This window comes from Cyprinus carpio, chromosome A13 (assembly GCF_018340385.1).
Source record: "Cyprinus carpio isolate SPL01 chromosome A13, ASM1834038v1, whole genome shotgun sequence".
Taxonomy (NCBI): Eukaryota; Metazoa; Chordata; class Actinopteri; order Cypriniformes; family Cyprinidae; genus Cyprinus; species Cyprinus carpio.
Window position 1 is genome coordinate 15,765,695 of NC_056584.1, and position 22,092 is coordinate 15,787,786.

Sequence of the window (22,092 nt, forward strand, 5' to 3'; positions counted from 1 at the left end):
ATAAATCATTCGATGGATTTAAATAGTGAAGTTTTAGAGATATTTAGCCCACCAAGTCGTTTTCTTAATTGTTTAGATTTGTGCAGCTTCGGTCCTCAGTTTTTCACTGTCTTTCCGGTTCTTTCATGCTCTTCTCTGAGTAACATCAATGTTTGGTGGGTCTAACAAAGGCTTTTGCCTTCCAGAGACATTCCCAGCTGGAACACGTGACGTGAAACTTAATGCACATCAACTTTTGTTCTCCTGGAGTTTGTTTTTGTTTTCCGGGAGGTGTCGTGTTTTTTAACAGATATGTGTGTTTTTTTTGAGATATAAAGAGAAAAAATCTAGTCTGTGTTGTAGGAATATCTAAAAATGTTAACAGCAACTGAGCCTTTGGAGAAACATCATCCAGGTCTTATAAATGCGTAACTGCGCTTTTGCTAGCGGGTGTTTTGGTTTCGACCCGTCGAGGTGAGTCCCACGCACTGCTTATTAGCGTGAGTCTGCGGCGAGTGTTTTGTTTGTCGATCTCAGCTTAGTCTTGAGTACATTTAAAGCGTTTGTGTGTGTGTGTGTTAAGCTACTTGGTAAAATAAAGTTCTAAAATTAGTGGTTACAACAGCTTGGAGAATATTATAATTTTTTTGTGTTTTTTTTTTAGTTATTTTTTTTTTATTATTAATTAATTGTGTTTGTTATTTTTTTTTTATGTTTGTTTGGTTATGGTTGGTAAGGATAGTTTGATACTTTGGTGACTCCTGTTTAGTAGATACCACTTGCAATTTGTGGACGTGAATCAAAACTGATGTTGTTGCCAGCAGGTAATTGTATACAGGGTTACTGTGGTTAAAATTAGTCTATTGGGAACATAAATGTAATGTGATGTTATGTTGTTGAATGTCATCGTTGTTGTAAAGTTTTAAGAATGGTCTCATGGAAAGTCAAATTTGTCAAGATCTGGGGAAAAGAGACTAGACTTTATCGATACCAAAATTCTGTCATGAGCATGAGTCAGCTTAGGTTTTGAGACACCTTCATATATATCTTATGTTATGTTAATGGTATGGAGGTAAGTATGTAGAAAACAAAAAAAAAACTGTAGTAGGCCTACAGCACTGAACAATGTTTTTTGTATTTTTAGAATAATCTGCATTTTATTTGAAAATTTTAATGCAAAATTTCATGTGAAAGATCATATCATATTTGCTTTGGAAAACTGCATGCACTTCCTCCTATATGCTCCTTTTTTGAACTCTAAAAGAGAGGGAAGTAAACTTAGTTTAGGGGTCAAGTTAGTAGCTTCAGTGTACTGTTATCATAACCAGTATACAATGATTTCAATGCAGTTTTTGAGGAGTTAATTACATCAGTAAGGGTTGTTTGTTTTTTGTTTTTGCTTAAGTTGTGTTGTGTGTGTGTGTTTTTTTTTTTTTTTTTTTTTGTGTGTGTGTGTGTGTGTGAAAATGTGTGTGTGTGTGTGTGTGTCTCAAGACCAAATGTCTCCGGACAGTAAAATGTCATATCAACATTTGATGAGAATTTGGAAAATAGCAATTGTGGGATTTGTGGGTTTGTAAGGTCTTTTAGGAAATATAAAAACAATTGAAATCAATGGAAAGTCCCTATGATAGTGTGTGTGCTGAATTATCCACCACTTGTGCTTTATGCATTAGTTCTTTTATTGCTGTCAGACAAATTCATTGCATTCATTACTAATTTTTTTTTTTTTTAATCGTCCCACCAGATTTTTCGTTTCTTATTTTTTTTTTTTTTATTTTTTAGCAGTGGCTCTGAGGCCTGTTAAGAAGATTAGTCTCAGGCAAAGGGAAGTAGGGATGTATGATTTTTGATTTTGCATGTGTCATGTGTGACATGAGTTTAGGATTTGTGAGTTGTGTGGTATTTGGTTTTTTTGGAAGAGAATGTTTTGATCCATTTCATTACTCTATTCTTATTTAATTTATTTAAGCCAGAACTGTGACTGCTGAGCGCTACTCAAATGCTGAGTTGTCAGCTGTGACTGAGGTGTCTTTATTATGGCAATTCTGTGCACTGGAATTTGTCATCATAATTTTAGTATCTGCTGACAGTATTGAGAGTTGTTACACTGATTTCAGTGAATGGGGTGGGTACATGATTAAACCATTTTGGAATGCAATGTGATCTTTTATGGTCAGCTGATCAGAGCATTAAATGCAAAGTGAGAGATATAATTAGGTAATGAGATTTCAGATTTAGTTGAACCGCAGATTTGAAAAACAAGCCAAAGACTCACACAGAGTGATGCTGTAGTGTGTTCAGCTGTCAAACTGCGGATACATTCTTAACTTCCTTGCTTGTTGTTTCCTTTCAGTTGTGTACTATTCACTTTTTTTTCTATTCCCTTAACACTGCCAACTTCAAAAGTTTGTTTTAGAAAAAAAAAATCATATTTTTATTCAGCAAGGATTCAATAGATTTATCAAACATGACAGTAAAGCCATTTAGAATGTTACAAAAGATTTATATTTCAAATAAAAAATAAAATAAAAAATCTGGAAAAAGATATGTATCAGTTGTCACAAAAGTATTAAGCAGTAACTGTTTTTAACATAAATGCCGTCTTGATGAGCATAATTCATACTGACTCCAAACTACAGTCCACACTGAATATTTTTTGCCTTGTTTACATTTTCTGGGCCAATTGGATGTTCAAACAGAGAGGAAACCTCAAATATTTAAAACACTGAAACCCATTGGGACTAAGGGCTGTTTTGAAGCAGATAATGCTTGCTGACTATAGCTTCCCATCACAATTAAAAATAAATAAATAAAAAACTAACTCGCATTCCAGTCTTACCCATTTTTGCCTGGCTGTGCACATCTGAAAATGTGGTGAAAAAGCTGAAATATTCTTTTGTCTTCACTTTATGTTCTGATGAAGAAGGATCTGGAAGTAATACATTAAAGTAAAGGAAATTGCACAGATTAGGTTAAGGGAAGCCGGCTTCACATGTCTGCTTCTTAAGTGTGATTTATTTGAACAGGATCTAATGTTTATCTGTCTTCCTCACTGAAGTTAGACTGTATTCAGCACATGCAGACCGTCTCTTAAAGGAATGTTTCAGCTTCAATGCAGTTAAGCTAAACCAACAACTTTTGTGGCATAATGATAATTACCACAGATAATTATTTGGACTTACCCCAAAAGCATACTTACCTACACATTTCTGACCATAAACCCAGCCAGAAACAATCTAATCAATAGCTTTCTGCTACATCTTTACCTGACGGCATGTACATGACATCACGTATCTGTTGATATACTGGCAACACCCACAGATATTACAACTTTATAGCTGAAATAACTCTTTTTATGGCTGATTTGAGTAATACTAAGATTGACATCTGTTAAATTATTTTGTAAATGTCTTATTATAACCATGGTTTTTGCTTTTTTTATGGTAATAAACATTATCAATGATGTATTAACTGTATTAAACTTCCCTTTGCTGGCATACATCCTCATATCTTTGGATGATAACTCGTTTGGTTTCTTAAGCTTTGCTATTTTGGTATTTTAAAACCTTCAAAAGGTTTGTTGTTTTGGTTGGGAGGAGTTATGTTTTATGGAAATCAAAGAAATAAACTTATGGACTAGATTGAAGATGGTCTTTGCACTGAAAACCTCTTCTTATGATGATAACCTTCTTTAGACCTTTTCTGAAGACAATGAGAAGGATCATAGTAGCTCGATGGGCGAGTTAAAGCAATTGTTTTCTTCTTCGGATGATCATTTGGAATCTAGTTCAGGACTCCAGAAATGATATCAGCATTTGCAATCAGGAAGCTGCCAGTCTGCCAAGAGCCTTTCCCATGGAATCACCTCACGCTTTCCACTGCACTGTCTGAATGAGAGACCTCTTTGTGTCTGACACAGAAACTAAGAAATGGAGAGAGAGAGAAAGGGTAAGTTTTGAGTAGGAGGAAACTTTTAAGTAGATCAAAAGGTGCATTTGGAGCCAGATTCAGCGCAGCGGAGGAAAGGAAACTTGATGAAACCGAATGAAAGATGTGCACTAAGCACTTAAATGCAAGAACAGCTCGATATATGAGTCTGGAATTTGTTAGCACATTTATAAATCGTTGTTTGATCCTCATAATTCTTTGTCTGGTTATTGCTCTCGGACATGCTATGTGGGGTTGAGCTGGCCACATCCTGTGTAGCGCTGGCCTCTGCCTACAGGCTCTGAGTGTATGTTATGTGTTTCTCCTGTCTGTGTGTTTAGGGATCACACCGATCCCATGTTGTGAGCAGGCCTTGATATGGTTGAGATAAAATTTTGAGAGTCAGTGCATGTATGGAATCAGATTTAAATGGTCATCTTTTAGCCTTCACTTATGTAGTCTGACCAGTGGCATTCAGATGGTTTGGGTTTATTGGTCTGTGCTGCAGTCTGCGGTAACGAAAGGCTATTTTGAGTGTGTTTCTCACTGTTTTGCCTGCTTTTGCAGCTGTGTCTGTTAAAGGGGTCATATGATGCTGCTAAAAAGAACAATATTTTGTGTATTTGGTGTAATGAAATGTGTTTATGCGGTTTAAGGTTCAAAAAACACATTATTTTCCACATACTGTACATTATTGTTTCTCCTCTATGCCCGGCCTTCTGAAACGTGCCGTTTTTTACAAAGCTCATCGGTCTGAAAAGCAAGGTGTGCTCTGATTGGCCAGCTATCCAGTGCTTTGTGATTGGCCAAACGCCTCAAGCATGTGACGGAAATGTTACGCCCCTTGTCATACTGTGATGCGTGTCCCGGTCAGAACACAGGCGTGACAAGACAATAACAATAAATGTTGACAAGACAAACAAACATGGCATTTGTTGCATCCAGTGGGGACATAATTACGGAAAATAATGACTTGTACTGTGTTTTTACGCGTTGCGTTGCATGGACAAACAACAAGCGCTACTCTACACTTGCGTTCGAATAGAATAGAAAATGTGCAGAGCAATGGGGAGCGAGGACTGGAATTGAGCGAGGACTGCACAGTGCTCAAAACTCGCGTTTGAATCATCATTGGCAAATCTTTTACATATGTAAACATACTTACAGACTGTGAGTCAGAACAGCCGGCATTGTAGTCTTCTCTCCCAGGTGTTGTAAATATAGCTTAACCACTGATTTCTAGTTGTGTCCTCTTCTGGAAGGCCAAACAAAGTAGTTTCGCTCTCACAATAAAACAGCATCTCCACAACATGGCGCCGGCGGCAACAGCGAGAATCAAAGGTTACGCCTTCTTTTTTTGATTTTCAGGGTTTTTTTATTATTATGTTTAACGTATTTGCATTCTGTAACTGCTTCAATGGTTTTAGTACATTTGACTATGGGTTATGAGGGGTATTGCAAGAAAGAGTAATTTACTTTTGTGTCAGTCACTTTGCTATGGATATCAGACAAGTTTCAGAAACCACAGTTTGTACAGAGCTGACAAAAACACAGGTGTTGTTGAGTGAATCAGTTTGTTTGAATGAATCAGTTGAGTGGATGATTCACAGGCTCACTTATAATAACACTCAGTTGTTTTGTTTCTGAAAGAATCTCTTTGTTTAAAAATGAGTGAATGATTCCTTTTAAAAAAACAATTTTCATGAGTTTCTGAATTAATCAGTGTTTCAATTAACTGACTGAATAATATTGTCACTCATCACTTGTTTTTATTTTCTGAATAAATCAGTGAGCTTGAACAAATCGATCAGTGAATGATTCAGTGAATCGTCACTAGTTTTGTTTCATAATAAATCAGTGCATTCGAGTCAATCGATTGAGTAAATGATTCAGTTACTCATCACTCATTTAAAGCTGCAGTCGGTAACTTTTGGGGCTCGCGTCTGGTGGAAGAAAATTTTTGCCAGAGCTACTTCTCCCTGTTAATAATGTTTGGCGAGTCACGCAGGTACTGTGCTACTCTGCAGCATTGCCGACCCCAACCAGACTAAAATACTCCGAATATAAACACTTATTATAGGTATATCGTAGTGATTCAGGATAAGACAAAAACACGGTTTGGAAAATGGATTCATGATGCACTCCATCATTATATATATATTTTACATTTTCAACACAAAACAACACTGTGGCACGCCGGGAGCGGTAGATTTTGTTTATATTGGAGAGAAGTAGCTCCGGCTACAATGTTCTTCCGCCAGACGCGAGCCCCAAAAGTTACCGACTGCAGCTTTAATATCTGAATGAATTATTGTTTGAACAAAATGTTAGAGTAAATTTTAAATAACTCAGTCATAAAAAGTTCAGTTTCTAAATAAATATTGTTGAATTTGTTGAGTAAATGATTCAGTGATGCTATCTACTGGCATATCAGTATAACTTGCATGACTGACAGCAACACTTACAAACATAGTGATAAAATTAGTGTTGGGTAGTTTAAATCTGCTATTCTGTTTTTGCAATAACCGTGGATAATGGCAATAACCACAGTGACAGTGACTAAAGTAAACATCAAAAATGGTGTCGGTATACAACAGAAAAGTCTAACCACGACTGATACAACAAATAAATGTAATGTAGGTGTGAGTTTATATGCCATATTTTATTGAAATGGCTTTGCATAAGCGTTCAGAACATCATTTGGGTTGTAAACAGACCACAAAACTGATGAGAGTCATTCTGATGGAAGAGAGACTGGATCTAACAGCTGGATCTATTTCACAGCTAATATCTCTGTCTCTGTATGTTACCTAAAACCCCGGCTGAAAAGGGTGTGTGTTGCACATGAAATATGTTGATGTTGTTTCTGAAGCAGGGGTGTCTGTAGCTTGTGAAGATTTTAACTGTTGTTGTCCCCCTTGGGCGGGTAGAGCTTTCTACAGGCTTTGAGCCGAGCTGGATTTTTTCCAGCTGGGTTTTTGTGAGGTGGAGGACCATATAGCAGCAGGGTCCTAACACAGTGCCAGACGACTTCATTATCCAATAGAAACCCAGTGTTTTTCCCCTCTCCCTTCCCCTTCTCACATACTGTCTTACCACTGCATCAGACTTGAGGATGATTTATTAGTATAATTCTTTGAATGTGTGTGTGAAATGTGCTTAATTGTCATATTTACAGTCTCTAACATATAGATGTGTTAACAATTAAGTTGGCTGTAAAATTCTGTAAAAACTGCATAACCTATACAAACAGCACGTCTGGTTTTATTAGCTGTGAATCACACTTTGAGTCTTAACCAACACATTTCCAGTCCAACAGGACTGGAAAGACTACGTCATTCAGTAACACGCTGTGACTTCCTCTGTCGGTTACATTAACTGGAACAGGGAGAAAGCCTATTGCTCAATTGCTGAATGCATGTACGGATCCACTTTGATTGCAAAGCACTGTCACTTGACCACTACCATGAGATTACTGTTAGTGCTGTTTCTCATCTGACATGTGAATAGTTTATCCAATCAAGTGTTGAGAAAATGTTCAATATTACAAAAGATTTTTAAAGCTGTTCAGTGCTGTTTCTTTTTAATATGAATTAAAAAAAACACACTGAATTCAACTTTGCCATCAGATGAATAAATAGAAAACAGTTCATATAAATTGTAATAATGTTTCACAATATTACTGTTTTTACTCTATTTAAAAAAAAAAAAAAAAAACAATGAATACAGCCTTGGTGTATAAGAGGCTTCTTCTAAAAACATTAGAAAATCTTACATATTTAAATGGTAGTGTAAATATATGTGGTGGTGCATTATTATTGCACAAGGAGTAACATAAAGGAAATATATAATCACTTGAAAAAACAAATTATACAAGAGCTTTCTGGAAATTTTTATCATTGGGTAAACTGTCCCTTTAATGAAGTGTGGATTTTGTTTGTGCATGACAACTGGATTTGTTTCTCAGTCATTTCTTTAGTGCACTGTTCTCCTGCGATTTTCAAGGCTGTCAATGTTTTGTCTTTTTTTAAGAGTGACATGTTGTGGCATGTCACTGTCCCACTGTTCACTCTCATGCTTATATTAAAATGTGCTGCAATCAAAGTTCTTTTTTTGTGTTTACATCAGCCCAGGATAAGTACCAGAAAGTCGCTTCTCACATTCTTGTTATATTTGTTCTTTTTGCTTATGGCTCAGCCCCATTAATTGCTTACAAGCTCCATTTCCTGTCAAGCCCTGGCAGGTCTCCCCAGACTACAGAAAATCCTCTCTGCTACCACGCACCTGTTATGTGTGCGTCTGTGTGCAGGACACAGAGGCGCTCTGTGCCTGGTAGTTCAGATGTGCCTTTGTGTGGGTCCAAACAGCCCAGCTGAGTGGTCTTCTACATCCACACACACACATATATATACATACACAAAGTGGCATGTTAAACCTTATGTGCAATGGAAACAGGATAAGAGTTTGCCTCTGGTCTTGTTTGCAGTTGTTGACATTTTGGATGGCACACTAACAAAGACTGATCCTTTCAACTGCAGTTTTCTGTGTATCCCAGTGCCGTGACATCCCTATTGAGATGATAGCGGACGAGGGAGATAAATGACCAATTGAACTGGTCTTTCTCTCTCTGCGTGTCTGCGCTCCACAGAGGCCAGTTAATAACTTAGCCTGTTTATTCTGCCCGTGCTGGCAGTCCGAGGGGTTTCCTGTTTACTTACCAAGCCGTATGCATGTGTGTCTTGTTGAGTCTTTCAAAAACAGATAACAGCTTGCTTTCTCTGGTTTATATACTGAGCAGGGCTCGGCAATGTTTTGCTTGATGTCCTGGGGCGATTGTGAGAGTTTCGAGCCAGATGATGGAACTTTCACTTGTTTTGCATCATATGTCATCATTTTCCAGCAAACATATGTATGTTTATGGATGTAGATAAGGACTATGTCGGCAGTGCAAGCAGAAAAAATGTTGTTGAGCCCTGCTGAAGAAAGATGAATGTGTTGATGCCTCATTACAGCAACAACATGAGGTGAAGCCCCTTCACAAAGACATCTGTCAGCGCAGGAACAAACGTCTTTAGGTGGAGCTCTTTCAGGAAGGGATCTGTCAGCGCAGGAATGTCAGCGCAGGAACCACCACCACAACAACATAAAAATGTTAAACTCAGTTTTTGCTGATGTATTCCTTTCAAGCATCTGGGTGGTTGTGAGAGTTGTGCCCTTTGGATTGTACTGAGGCTTGCCGTGGAGCATGATGACTGGTCAGGAATAGAGAGAGAAAAAAACAAGAGCTAAGAACTGTGTGATTGATTCGGAGGAGAGAGACTGAGACGATAATAATAGTGATAAAAAACAAAAGCAGAATAATGGTTCAAAGCCTATTGATTAATCAGTGAAATAATTGAGGATTATTTGATTAATCATTCTAATAACAATTAGATTATGAGAATTTCTCCCTATACTAAAGTGTTACCAAATGTCATCATTAGAATATTATTCAAATTATTGAACAACAGCAATAATAATAATAATAATAATAATAATAATACTTATTGTTTTGGTAAAGGATCTTGAGTCTGGAAATAAAGTTTAATGAATAAATCAGCGGTAAATCTCTACATGTACATGCTTTCACGTGGAGCAGAATTTTCTACACATAGCCGTTGTTCACTGACAAGTAGTGATAGTGAACAACGGCTCTGTTTAGTAAATGCTGCTCCATGTGAAAGCACGCACGTGTAGAGATTTACCGCTGATTACAGAACCGGCTTTACTGATGAGATTATTGTTAATCTTTATTAATCTATTATTAGGGATAATTCCCAATTATTATTAATCTTTAAAAAAAGGGTAAAACTTTAGTATAGGGACCAATTCTCACTATTACCTAGTGGCTTATTAGCATGCCTATTGTTAACATATTGACTGGTTATTAGTAAAGCACATATTGTGCATGACCATATTCTACATCCCTAAACCTACACAATACTCAAACTAAACAACTACCTTACTAACTATTAATGAACAGCAAATTAGGAGTTTATTGAGGCAAAAGCCGTATAGTTAATGGTTTGTTAATAACCAGATTTGGACCTTAAAATAAAGTGTGAACAAAAAAAACACACACAAACATGACAAACAAAGTTAAAGACAGGAATAATACATAAAAGAACAAAAGAAATCAAGACATGAGAAATAATAATAATTAAAGAGGGATAAATGAAAACATTTAATATTAGTATTGGTATTTAGGGTTTGTTCTACTGAAAGACCTTCCACCTAGAGGACAATCTGAACTTTGGCACTGTTGATAAATTGGCTCTGGAGGACACAAGAGTCCATAGTGATATGTCGAGAAGAAAGCAATGGTTTGGGTGGAGATGATGGTTCTTTTCAAAGCTTCTGATCGTCACATCAAAGGCTTTGTGAGCTGAGCTGCACATGTTTGCCATGATTCCCCTTACAGTGTCAGCACCCAGAAAGCAGCTTTGTGTTAGCTCAACACATAAATTCAACCAGTGAAAAAAGGCTTTGTGTTTCCTTTGTCGATGATAAGAGTGGAGTCAGGTTGACACAGCAAGACTGTGCTGTCTGTGAATGAAAAAGCTGTTGTGCATAACTCTGACAGCTGTGCTGGATCAAAGCTTTTTGGGTGTTGGGGGTCTGCAGCATCTGGATGTGGGTCAGTACTGGCTCTTGCTTCAGCTGATGATAATCTTCTGCAGTGGGAGAGAAGACACTCGCTCATCGTGAACAAAGGACCTGCAGAGGCAGCACTGGGTGGTGTGGCTGTTTTAATAGCTGTATTGTTTACAGTTTCTCTGGCAGTAATTATTTATGCCACTTACTTTTGCATTGACTTTTCATAAATGTTTTTGAAGTCAAAGAATTTTGTGTACAATACTCACACCTATTGTCATGAAGTGCTTCGAGCAACTGGTTATAGCACACCTCAAAGCCTCCCACCCACACTGGACCCACACCAATTTGCTTACCGTAGCAATAGGAGCACAGAGGATGCAGTATGCACAGTGCTGCACTCTGTACTCACACACTTGGACAATAACAACACATATGTACGGATGTTGTTTGTTGACTTCAGCTCAGCATTTAACACTGTCATTCCCTCCAAGCTGACTACAAAACTTGGAGACCTGGACATCAACACCTCATTCTGCAACTGGATTATGGACTTTCTGACCAACAGACCTCAGCATGTTAGGTCAGGCCACACCTGCTTCACCGGCGTACCACAGGGCTGTGTGCTGAACCCATTCCTCTACTTCCTCTACACCCACGACTGCAAGCCTGTGCATGGATCAAACTACATCAAGTTTGCAGTTGACACCACAGTGATTGGCCTCACCAGAGACAACGATGAGACTGCCTACAGGGAGGAGGTACAGCACCTGGCCGCATGGTGCGCCGACAACAACCTGCTCCTTAATACCAACAAGACAAAGGAGCTCATTGTGGACTTCAGTAAGAAGAAAGGAAGCACGCATGACCCCATCCACATTAACAGGATGGTTGTTGAATGTGTCTCCAGCTTCAAGTTCCTGGGAACCACCATCTCGGAGGAACTGTCCTGGACCACAAACACCTCTAGCCTGGTCAAGAAGGCTCACCAGCGCCTCTTCTTCCTCAGGACACTGAAGAAGAACCAGCTGTCTTCAGCCATCCTGGTGAACTTTTACCGTTGTGCGATCGAGAGCATCCTGACCAGTTGTATCACAGTCTGGTATGGGAACTGCTCAGTTGCTGCACTGCAGAGGGTGGTGAAAACCGCCCAACGCATCACAGGGACACCACTTCCTGCTAATGAGGACATCCAGAGAAAACGTTGTTTATGTCGAGCTCGCAGCATTCTGAAGGACTCCTCTCACCCTGACCATAGACTGTTTAACCTCCTGCCCTCCGGGAGGCGCTTCAGGAGCCTCCGGACAAGGAACAGCAGATTCAGGAACAGCTTTCCCTACAGCTGTCTCCTTACTGAACTCTGCCCTCTGACATGACCATAGAATGTTTAACATCCTGACATACGGGATCCTCACCCCTCCTCATCAATACATCTGATTATTTAAAAACAAGCAAAAAACAGTAAACTTATTATTACTTGCACTACTGTCTGTTCATCCAGAATACTGAGTAATCCATTTGCACACTGAAATATTTTCTATGCACTTTTACTGTCCATTTCACTAGTGTAAATGATGTTCATATGTTCATAGTTTCTGCATATAGTGTACATACACTTATACATATCCATCTATATAGTATGTTAATAGTACACCTATCTGTATATAATGCTGATAGTATTTAAAATCTGTAAATTATGTCCATAATACTGCCTTATTTGTATATTTATTGTACATTTGTAACATATTTAAGACACTGTATATTCTGAACTTACTGCTTAATGCACTTCTGGTTAGATGCTAACTGCATTTCGTTGCCTTGTACCCTACATGTGCAATGACAATAAAGTTGAATCTAATCTAATCTAATCTAATCTAATCTAATACCAAAAGCTTGCTTCATAGTCCCTTCAACCCATTTATGGTTTAAACCCATTTTACATAAGCTGTAAAATGGCTCGTATGGAGCATGTCATGGTATTGACATCACTCGAACAAGTTAATCTATGACCATCCATAGTTATTCAGTATTCAGCAGCTTGTCCCACTCTGATGAATGACAGTTTGATCATTCACATAAAGGCCATTTAAATGTAGGTTTTGAGTAACATATCTTGTTATCTGTTGTGCTGTTGTTCAACTTAATTTTTTTTTTTATCATTCTTTGATTAATGTTCAAAAGCACAGCATTTATTTGAAAAAAGAAATCTTTTGAAACAAGAAATCCATCTTTACTGTTACTTTTGATCGATTTAATGCTTCCTTGCTGAGTACAAGTGTCAATACTATTACTTAACTTGAGATTTCACTACTCTCTATGTAATTTTTTTCCAAACATTTTTATTCTTACTGTAAATATACAGCACATATGGCTTAGTAAAGAGTACATTCATCAGGTGATCACCGCATTCCAGGGGTTTCTTTTTTGTGCATGTAGCTGGTTTTGATTCTTACCTGAGCTGAGCAGTGCATTCACGGCTGATTAAGTGTATTAGAAAGCTTTATATTCCTCTTCCTCCCCCTTCTACCACCCTTTCTCACGGCTTGACCTTTGCCCTGGTTTTGTCTCTCCCAGTCTCCCTGCTTTACAAAAGTCAGTGAACAAAAGATTTAAACTCAGAATGTCATCTCTATTTGCTTTACCAGTTCTACCATGATCTCTAAGCAAATATACTGTGTAATTTATTATAGCTAAGGTTATCAATTAAATATTTCTATATTTATTTATTTTTAATTGTGCTAAAATAACATGTTAAAATGGCAGCCCTAGCGGTAACAGAGAAAATATTTGCTGCACATCCTTCTTATGAGCAATCTAGGACAAGATGTGTTTGAGCATGTGACTTTGTGGATGTAGAAGAAAGTATTGTGTGTGTAAAGGGTGTAGTTCAAGTTAATTCATCGGGCAGGAAATGAGATGAATGAGAAGAGGGCTTTTATTGAAGTTTAGAGTGTGCCTAAGGTGCATGTACTGTATGGCAGGCTCCTTCTCTTAGTCTTGTATGCTCATTTTTCTGGCCTATCTGTGTGGAATGGGTTGAGATTTCCTCTTTCTGGGCTTCAAATAAAGTATGTGTCTGTGATCCACAGAGACCCAGCCTGACACAGAAGAGCTGCATACACCCAACCATGTCTAAAGAGATGATGATGCAGTCCTGCCTCATGGACCGGAGCAGCAGCTTTTTTAAGGTGAGACACATCACCACTGTCCCCTGAGCTTTGCCTTGCTTTCTGAATGTGTCTGCTTGCATGTTCTGGATGTAGATTTGCATGTGCTGTATTTTATCATCACATGAGCTTCTCTAGCTGAGCCTCCTATATTAAAAAGCTGGTTTTGCTTATTAAGTCATTTAGACCCAGTTTACACCCATGGACAATAGCATAAACTTAAAAAAATAATAATAATAAATACATTTATATATATATATATATATATATATATATATATATATATATATATATATATATATATATATATATATATATATATATATATATGTGTGTGTTTTGGACCCCATTGACTTTTGTATGGACAAAAAAAAAATTTTTTATTTTATGTTCTACAGAAGAAAGTAACTCATACAGGTTTGGAACAATATGGCTAGAAGATGACATTTAAATTTGTGGATAAACTGTCCTTTTAAGGTCCATCTCAGTTGATTCCAAGTTGTTAATGCTAAATACTGTTGTAAATGTTTTGTGATCCAAACACTCAAACTCCATTCAGAGGTATTCAGAAACACAAGTAACCACATGGCCTGCGAATTGATGTCATGATTGAACAGCACTATAGTTTATAGTTTACTCAGTAATGTGTCAACAAGCAATAAATGATGCATTGAAACACACCATCATTGGATGAGCTTGTTTTCAGTACATGTCCTACTTTAGAGCCAGACAGAGTCCAGGTTAGTCAGGGCCTCTGGAGACCCCGTGGAATGCTGCTCTGTCCGTTCACTGTGCCAGTGCTATAGCTGCAGGGCTTAAGAGGTTCTCAGAGGATGATAGATCCAGTTGTTATCTCTGCAAGTTATTCTTTCTACAAACATGTTGCAAGCATGTGTTGGGATTATTTCATGCAGGAGAAAGTTGTAGTTGCAAATGCAAGCTGTGTTACATGTAAACAATCAGATGCAGCCAAAGGCAAATAAATCAGGCTTTTGCTTCGATGCTAATCGGCCGTGATGAATGCATGATAAGATTAAGAACATCAGTGAACAAAAATTTATATTCCTCCTTGTTTCCTTAACAGAAAACACTCCCGTAACATCTCTCCTCTGTCATCAGTTTAGATGATCCTTCAGTGGAATGTGGTGAGCGGATTGAATTTTACCTTTGTCATCTATTAAAGGAACAGTTCATCAAAAAATTAACTCACCCACATGTTGTTCCAAACATGTACCTGTATGACTTTCTTGTTTCTGTGGAGGACAGATGGTGAATTTTCAAAGAATAACCTGACTGCTCTTTTCCAAATAATAAAACATGGAATAGAATACTGGCAAGAAGATTAGCCATATGGAAAACTTTTATGATATTAGGAATGCACAATCTCAAGTTAACAAATATTTTCATGTTATGGCTAATAACAGATAAATGGCTGATATTAATATTGTATGTAAATGTAGGTGTTACATCATCATTATGTACAGTATGAAAAATAGATATTCATTCTGATATTTGCTAAAGATTATGTTTAACAGTGTCATTCAATTCTAAGTTTTTAAAGAATAACTTAAGTAAGTGTCAGATGATGACAGGGGTAAACTAAATGATAATTAACATGCACAGATAAATTGGATAATATATACCCAATGTTGATACGATACAACAAATTAAAAAAAAATCAGTAATCACTAGCTTGGAAACTTTTCATTTAAATTTAGACCATTTTTATGTAAATTAATATAGATTTAAATACTAAACAAACACTAATAATTATTATGATGTACTTTATTTAATAATAATATTTTTTTTTTTTTTATTTGTTAGAAATACCAGAGATACATATCAGCTTAGTTAGGAGGGCCTTCGAATATTATCTCAGACAAAGCGGGGCTTGTTGAGAACCACTGCTATATGATATCACTTGAATTATATGGAAAAGAGTGGCCACGATGTTCCTTAAAATGTAAACTTTAAACTTTTATTTCCATGGAATACAATGAGGGTTTGGAATGGTGTGAGGGTGAGTAAATGATGACAGAATATTGCTTTTTGTGTGAACAGTCCCTTTAATTGAATAACTCTGCTGCTGTCACTGGGAGTGTTTATTTTGCGAACACTCCTCTCAGTGTTAGGGCTGTGTTTGGCTGAAACAAGCGTGCTAGTAAAATGTCAGCACAAAGTTTCCTAGAGTCTTGGCTGCTTTGTGTGCTGTGAATGACTTTACCTCACGGCTGGTTAAAGAGAGGCACAGATGACTGCAGCGTTTGGAAGAGCTCTTGATCTCGCCAGTCTCCTGAACACCAGCCAGCACCTCACAGGCATCAGAATTTCCTAACAAATGTCCAACCGGTGAAAATGCACCTTTTATTCTGCTTCATCACCTCTTTTAATGGCTCATCACTAAAGCTCGTTCTCTGCTTCTGGATGAATTCAGAGCGCAAGCTGAATGTTTTTTCTATCAGACCTCTTTCTATCCCAGCAGGATTGGGTTTGTTAGCTCTATTAAGCATTAGCTCAGAGTACTTTGCTGTGTTCTCGTAAATCTGTTGAAAATGTATCTTCTGTTTTTCTCTGTCAGTGCTGTTTATTAGGATTACACAATCTCGTTTATATATTTTGAGGACATTCCCTCGCTGGCAAAATTTTTTCTTTTTTGTATAAATTTAAGAAGAGATTTTTTTGAAGTACACATTTTATCTGCACCTCTATAATATGGTGAAACCAGACAAAATGTATATTTTTGCACAGGTGGAAAAAAAAATCTCAAATAACTAAATAAATATATGCATAAATAACATATGACAAATAATATTACATAAATAAGTACTCTTAAAAAATTTTTTTTTTGAAAAGTCTCATGCTTAGAAAGGCTGTTTATTTGATTAACAGTAAATATATTACAATTTAATAAAATTATTTTCTGTATTAATATATTTTAAAATGTAGAAATCATTCTAATCTGCTCATTTGTTGCTCAAGAACCCTCTTTAATTATTATCAATGTTGAAAACAGTAGTGTGGCTAAGTATTTGGAAAGTGTGGTACATTTTTTGCATCGTTCTTTGATTAATAGAAAGCTGAAATCGAACATTTGTTTGAAACAGAAATATTTTGCAACAATGTGATAGTTTTACTGTTATTTATTAATTTACAAAAAAAAAAAAAAATACCAATCCCAAATTTGAAAGGTACTGTACATGTCATGCACACACAATAAACCTTATGTTAGTTATGTATTATTTTATGGTTGTATGTTTTGGTAGACATTTATCATCTAAATAAAAACACTCAGAAACAGGCATGCATACACTTAACTCATAAACTTATAAATAACTTTTATAAGTTTATGAGTTTATGAATTGGACTTGTAACCAGAAGGTCGCGGGTTCGAGTCTCGGTGCTGGCAGGAGTTGTAGATGGGAGGGAGTGAATGAACAGTGCTCTCTTCCACCCTCAATACCCATGGCTGAAGTGCCCTTGAGCAAGGCACTGAACCCCCAGTTGCTCCCTCCAACGGGTGTGTTCACTTCTCACTGCTGTGTGTGTGTGCACTTGGATGGGTTAAATGCAGAGCACCAATTCCAAGTATGGGTTACCATACTTGGCAAATGTCACGACTTTGACTTTTTCATTTTCAAGTGCAAATACTAACACTGATTTTTATTTATTTATTTATTTTTTTTTTTTGTCTAATAAGCTTAAAATTATTTTGAGGTATGTCTTGTCTGACTCACACAAGGAGCACAATGAGCCGTACCCAGCCATTACAATGAGCATGTTTATTTTATGTTGGTTTGATCATTCTTGACCTTTCAAGTGTGTAGCTCATTAAGCAATAATCTACAGCGCTTTGGAGTGACTGAAGCCCTTTCAGGTCTTTATGGATGGCTTTTCTTGGCAGTGAGCTGGATTTTGAAAAGAGCCAAGAGTTGATGTGTAACTGTGGTTTGCTGACTAAGTCTGAGATGAAGTTAGAGAAATACCTCATGACAATAAGCAGAAAATACTGGCTCAGATAAAAAAAAGAAATGCAACCGAAAGCGTGGACGGGTCTTGTCTGGTTTGTGGTCAAGGTTTCCCTGAAATCTTGACTGTCTTGTGAATGGTAGTGCTTAACTAGAATTTCTTGCAGGCTGAAAGAAGTTCAAGTAGTGAAGATAAAAAAAAAATGAAATAAAAAAGGGATAGAGAAAAAAAACAACAACATGCCCCCTGCTGGTCATCAGGAGAAACTCAGATCTGTGAAAAAATACAATGACAAAACAACTTTCCCAAGCGCACTTACTTTTAATGACATAAAATCACTGCTCTTCATGTCTGATTTAAGCAATGAAGAGCCTCCTGCCTTACACAGAATAATTTTTTTCTTTCGATATTCTGTATTTTAATTTACAGTGACAGTGAATCAGTGTTTCATCAAGGAATAATCAAAGGAATCGTACAGTGTGCTTTGATGTCTCTGTCTGAATTGTTCTCTCTGTTAGCCTTTGAAAAGAAAACGGATGCAGTTGCTGGTTTACGGGGAATAAATTCATGATGACTAATTCCAGGCACAGCCACTTCCCATTTGTTTAAAACATCAATGACACACCAGCACACATTCAGAATGTCTCGACATTTCCTGCTCTTTACGCTTGTATTTTGTTTTCTGTTTGTGTGTGTGTGTGTGTGTGTGTGTGTGTGTGTGTGTGTGTGTGTGTGTGTGTGTGTGTGTGTGTGTGACTACAGCTGATTGACACATTCTCCACGGAGATCTCAGAGTTAAAGCAGGAGATGGTTCAGCCAGCCAGAGAGCCAGAGACAGAGATCTTACAGGGGTAAGTCCTTCCTTCATCACTATTATCATCCTCTTCACTGGCTTTAATTGGTTATATTACATGGTGTTTCTTTTGTGTATTTGCTCAACTGTAAAGTGGGATGCAAAGGTGTGAGATGACATTGAAAATGTAATTTAAACCTGAAAAGAAAGTTTTAATTAAAAAAAGCAAACTTAGCAATATTTTGAATGTGTCATAGAGTTATAGCTGTATCTGGAATTAAACTGGGATGGGGGAAGTGTTTTTATAAAATAAAAAAAGAAATATATATATATATATATATATATATATATATATATATATATATATATATATATATATATATATATATATATATATATATATATATATATCCCGATTTTTGTAGTCATTCTGTTTTCTGTATCACAAGCATCAGCTTTAAGGTTTATTCTCAGTGTTTGTTATTGTCCTTCCCATGTTCTCCAGCAGGTGGAGCATGTCTTATTTTTGAGTCATAGGACATTCAAAGCTTTTGAAATACCGCATGCTCATGAAATGAAAAGGAAGTGTAAGGAACAATAAATTCAGGTGTTTCACAATCAGCTTTCATAAGTCTGAAAACAGCTTAACCAAAACAAGCTTCAATCTCTAATATTTTTTCCTCATTTAACATTCCTGCATTTAAAATGCATGAATATGAATATATTACAATTGACAAACATTCCTAACATTCATAAACATACTTATAAACTCTTGCAAAATCTGTGAGCCTTCAGTCACTATGGCTTCTTGTGATGTATAATAAAATAGTTTTGTAATTTAGGTGTAGTTTTTGTTTTTTACAGAACCGATATATCACTGTGGGTTTGGAAAGTAGGAGGTCTTACTTCCTTTCAAGTTGTAAATAGTTCTGACTAGGCTGATTAAAAATATAGACCACAATTTTTTTTTTTTTTTTAAATAATAATAATTATTATAATCAGCCAAAAACACCAATATTTGATTTAATTATTTGGTTAATCAACTCATATCAGATAATTAACAGGTTCACAATAGTTCAGTAGTGTAACTGACAGTTGTACATCATTGTATGCAAACTTGAATACTTTTAATCAGCAAGGGTGCATTAAATTGAACAAAAATGACAGTAAAGACATTTTTAATGTTACAAAAGATTTGTTTCAAATGAATGCTGTTCTTTTAATCTATCTATTCATCAAAGAATGCTGAAATAAGTATCACATTTTCCACAAAAATATTAATCAGTAAAACTGTTTTAACATTGACAATAATAAGAAATGTTTCTTGAGCACTCCTTGCACATTTTTCATGAGACACAGAAGAATGGAATAAATAACATTTTTAAATATATTAACACAGAAAACAGCTCATTTAAATTGCAAGAATATTTCCCTATATTACTCTTAATAGTAGTCGTCTGGGATTCTCCCAGATTTAGGGTGTTAGGGGGTCTGGAAGTTTTTCTTTTACTGTTTAAGTGATCTGCCACCTGAAAACATTTGACAACCACTGCTTTAATCCAAGACCAAGTGTGGTTTTGATCTTATGTTGTTGTGAAATAAAAGTTCCTCTCTCTATGTATATATCTGTAGTCTGGAAGGAGAGGTCAGTGGTCTTTTCCTTCAATCTTCTGCCTGCGCTGGTGCACCTGGAGTGAGGGATTCTGGGTATGACTCTCTACGCAGACGCATGAGCATCCTGGACAGACTGATGCAGACACACTCTGTATGGTTGCTGCTGTCACTCAGCGATGAGGAAGCCAGATGCATTCTGCAGTCGCAGCCAGCAGGGGTAAAGACAACAGCCTCCTTGCTTCACAACAATAGGTTCTTTTGTTATTTATTTTTTATCACAGTCAGTCACATTCATGTGTGTGTCTGTGTTCTGTCTAGACTTTTGTGGTGAGAAGGTGTTATAAACTGCAGAAAAAGGTGATTTCCCTACGTATGGACAGTGACACACCGATTGTTCTGGACTTCCCAGTTAAAGAGAGTCAATATAGTAAGTGATATACTTAGTCTACTTTCATTAGTAGACCACTAATAGTGTGTGTTTCTGTTTCAACTTTTTCACTTCCTCCAGCCTGCAGTTTTTGTTTTATGCCTGTCCATTTCCTGTCTAATTATTTGAAATAACCATGCATCTCATCAGACTAAAAGCTGACCTAGTAATAAACTATATTTGTCTTTGTTTGTTTGCTTGATGTTTTTGCTTAATTTTTGCTTTTTTGTTATTCTGTCAAAGACACATTTCATAATACAGCTCTATAAGAGTGCTGTGGTACTGAATATCAGTATGATATATATGTAGTGTGATACAGTATACACAGCATATACTACGTTTAAAAAATGTATTTTTTTATAAATGAATACAAAATAAATTAATATTCAGCAAGGATGTATTAAATTGATCAAACGTGACATAACAGATATTTATAATTTTACAAAAGTGTTCTATTTCAAATAATTTCTGAATCCTGAAAAAAAGTATCATGGTTTCCACAAACATATTAAGCAGAATTTAAATTGCAATATTAAACAGCAATATTATATTTCACAATTTTACTCTTTTTGATGTAATTGGATCAAACAAATACTGCCTTTGTGAGCAGAAGAGGAATTTTCCTACCACAAACTTTTGAATGGTAGTATACATATTTAATATATGAAAGAGCAAATATGGAAAAAAAAAGATGACAGCGGCTATTTACACTAAGTGCAAATAGCTATAGATTCTATTTACAGTATGTAAAAATAGCAGGATTTTCTGCTACTTATTTATACTACTTATTGCAAATAGTGGCAATAAGTGGTATGCAATAACTTATTGAGTGTAAATTTTAATTTGAATTCAAATTATTAAATGGATGCCTCCTTACTGGGACAAGCCCTCCCTGCACCTACCCTACCCGATACTTTATTTTCAACTTTTTGATTATTTCCTTCATTTTCTTTGAAAATAAATGCTTTTCTGATGTGATCTGAAATTTGAAAAGGGGGGAAGAAAGTTAGCCAAAAGGCAGATTCGAACCCGGGTCGATCACGTCAAAATGAGTACAATACACATTTTATCATCTGCACCACTATATCTGACAACTGTCTTTTATAATGTTGACTAGCCAAATCACACGTTGGTGGGCGGAGTTAGTGTAAATAGCCTCTGTGTAGCCAGCCCTTCAGACTGACGGCTAAAGGTCTGGAATCCATGGCAGCTTTCATCAGCCAAGGCCCACCCATGAAGCCGTTTGACTGACATGTCAAACAACCAATCACAGTTCATTCCGTTTAGTGTCATGTTTCGGGGCGTGGATATGTCGCCACAATAACAGACTGGTGTGTAAAACTCTCGGGCATATTATAAAGATTCTGTGCCGTGAACTTTAAATATTTCACATACTTTTGAGAATGCATCGTTTAGTTGATCCTGATAAGCGCTCGTCGTCACAGTTGTGATCAGGACAGCTATCTTCTTTCGTGAGAGGGTTTGGCGCCATGGCATCTTTGTTTCCAGGTGGAACATTAAAGAACGCGACACACATGTCTCCCGGAAATCCTGTATAATTCAACCAATCCTACGATGACTTT

The 22,092-nt window shown here is 36.6% G+C and overlaps 1 protein-coding gene across 3 annotated transcripts in view; it reads left to right on the forward strand.

The window, feature by feature from the left end:
• The first annotated feature begins 325 nt into the window (after window positions 1-325).
• rin2a (Ras and Rab interactor 2a) overlaps window positions 326-22,092 on the forward strand; it is a 34,299-nt gene continuing 12,532 nt past the window's right edge. Inside the window, exons 1-6 of one of the 3 annotated variants that reach the window (XM_042768964.1) lie at window positions 340-453; window positions 13,632-13,730; window positions 14,794-14,854; window positions 18,438-18,526; window positions 20,101-20,299; window positions 20,401-20,509. In XM_042768964.1, the coding sequence (XP_042624898.1) occupies window positions 14,834-14,854; window positions 18,438-18,526; window positions 20,101-20,299; window positions 20,401-20,509 (418 nt within the window). In that variant the 5' untranslated portion in view covers window positions 340-453; window positions 13,632-13,730; window positions 14,794-14,833. Of the gene's footprint in view, window positions 454-3,553; window positions 3,931-13,631; window positions 13,731-14,793; window positions 14,855-18,437; window positions 18,527-20,100; window positions 20,300-20,400; window positions 20,510-22,092 lie in introns of those variants that run through there. The other 2 variants (XM_042768963.1, XM_042768962.1) reach the window with 2 other exon arrangements.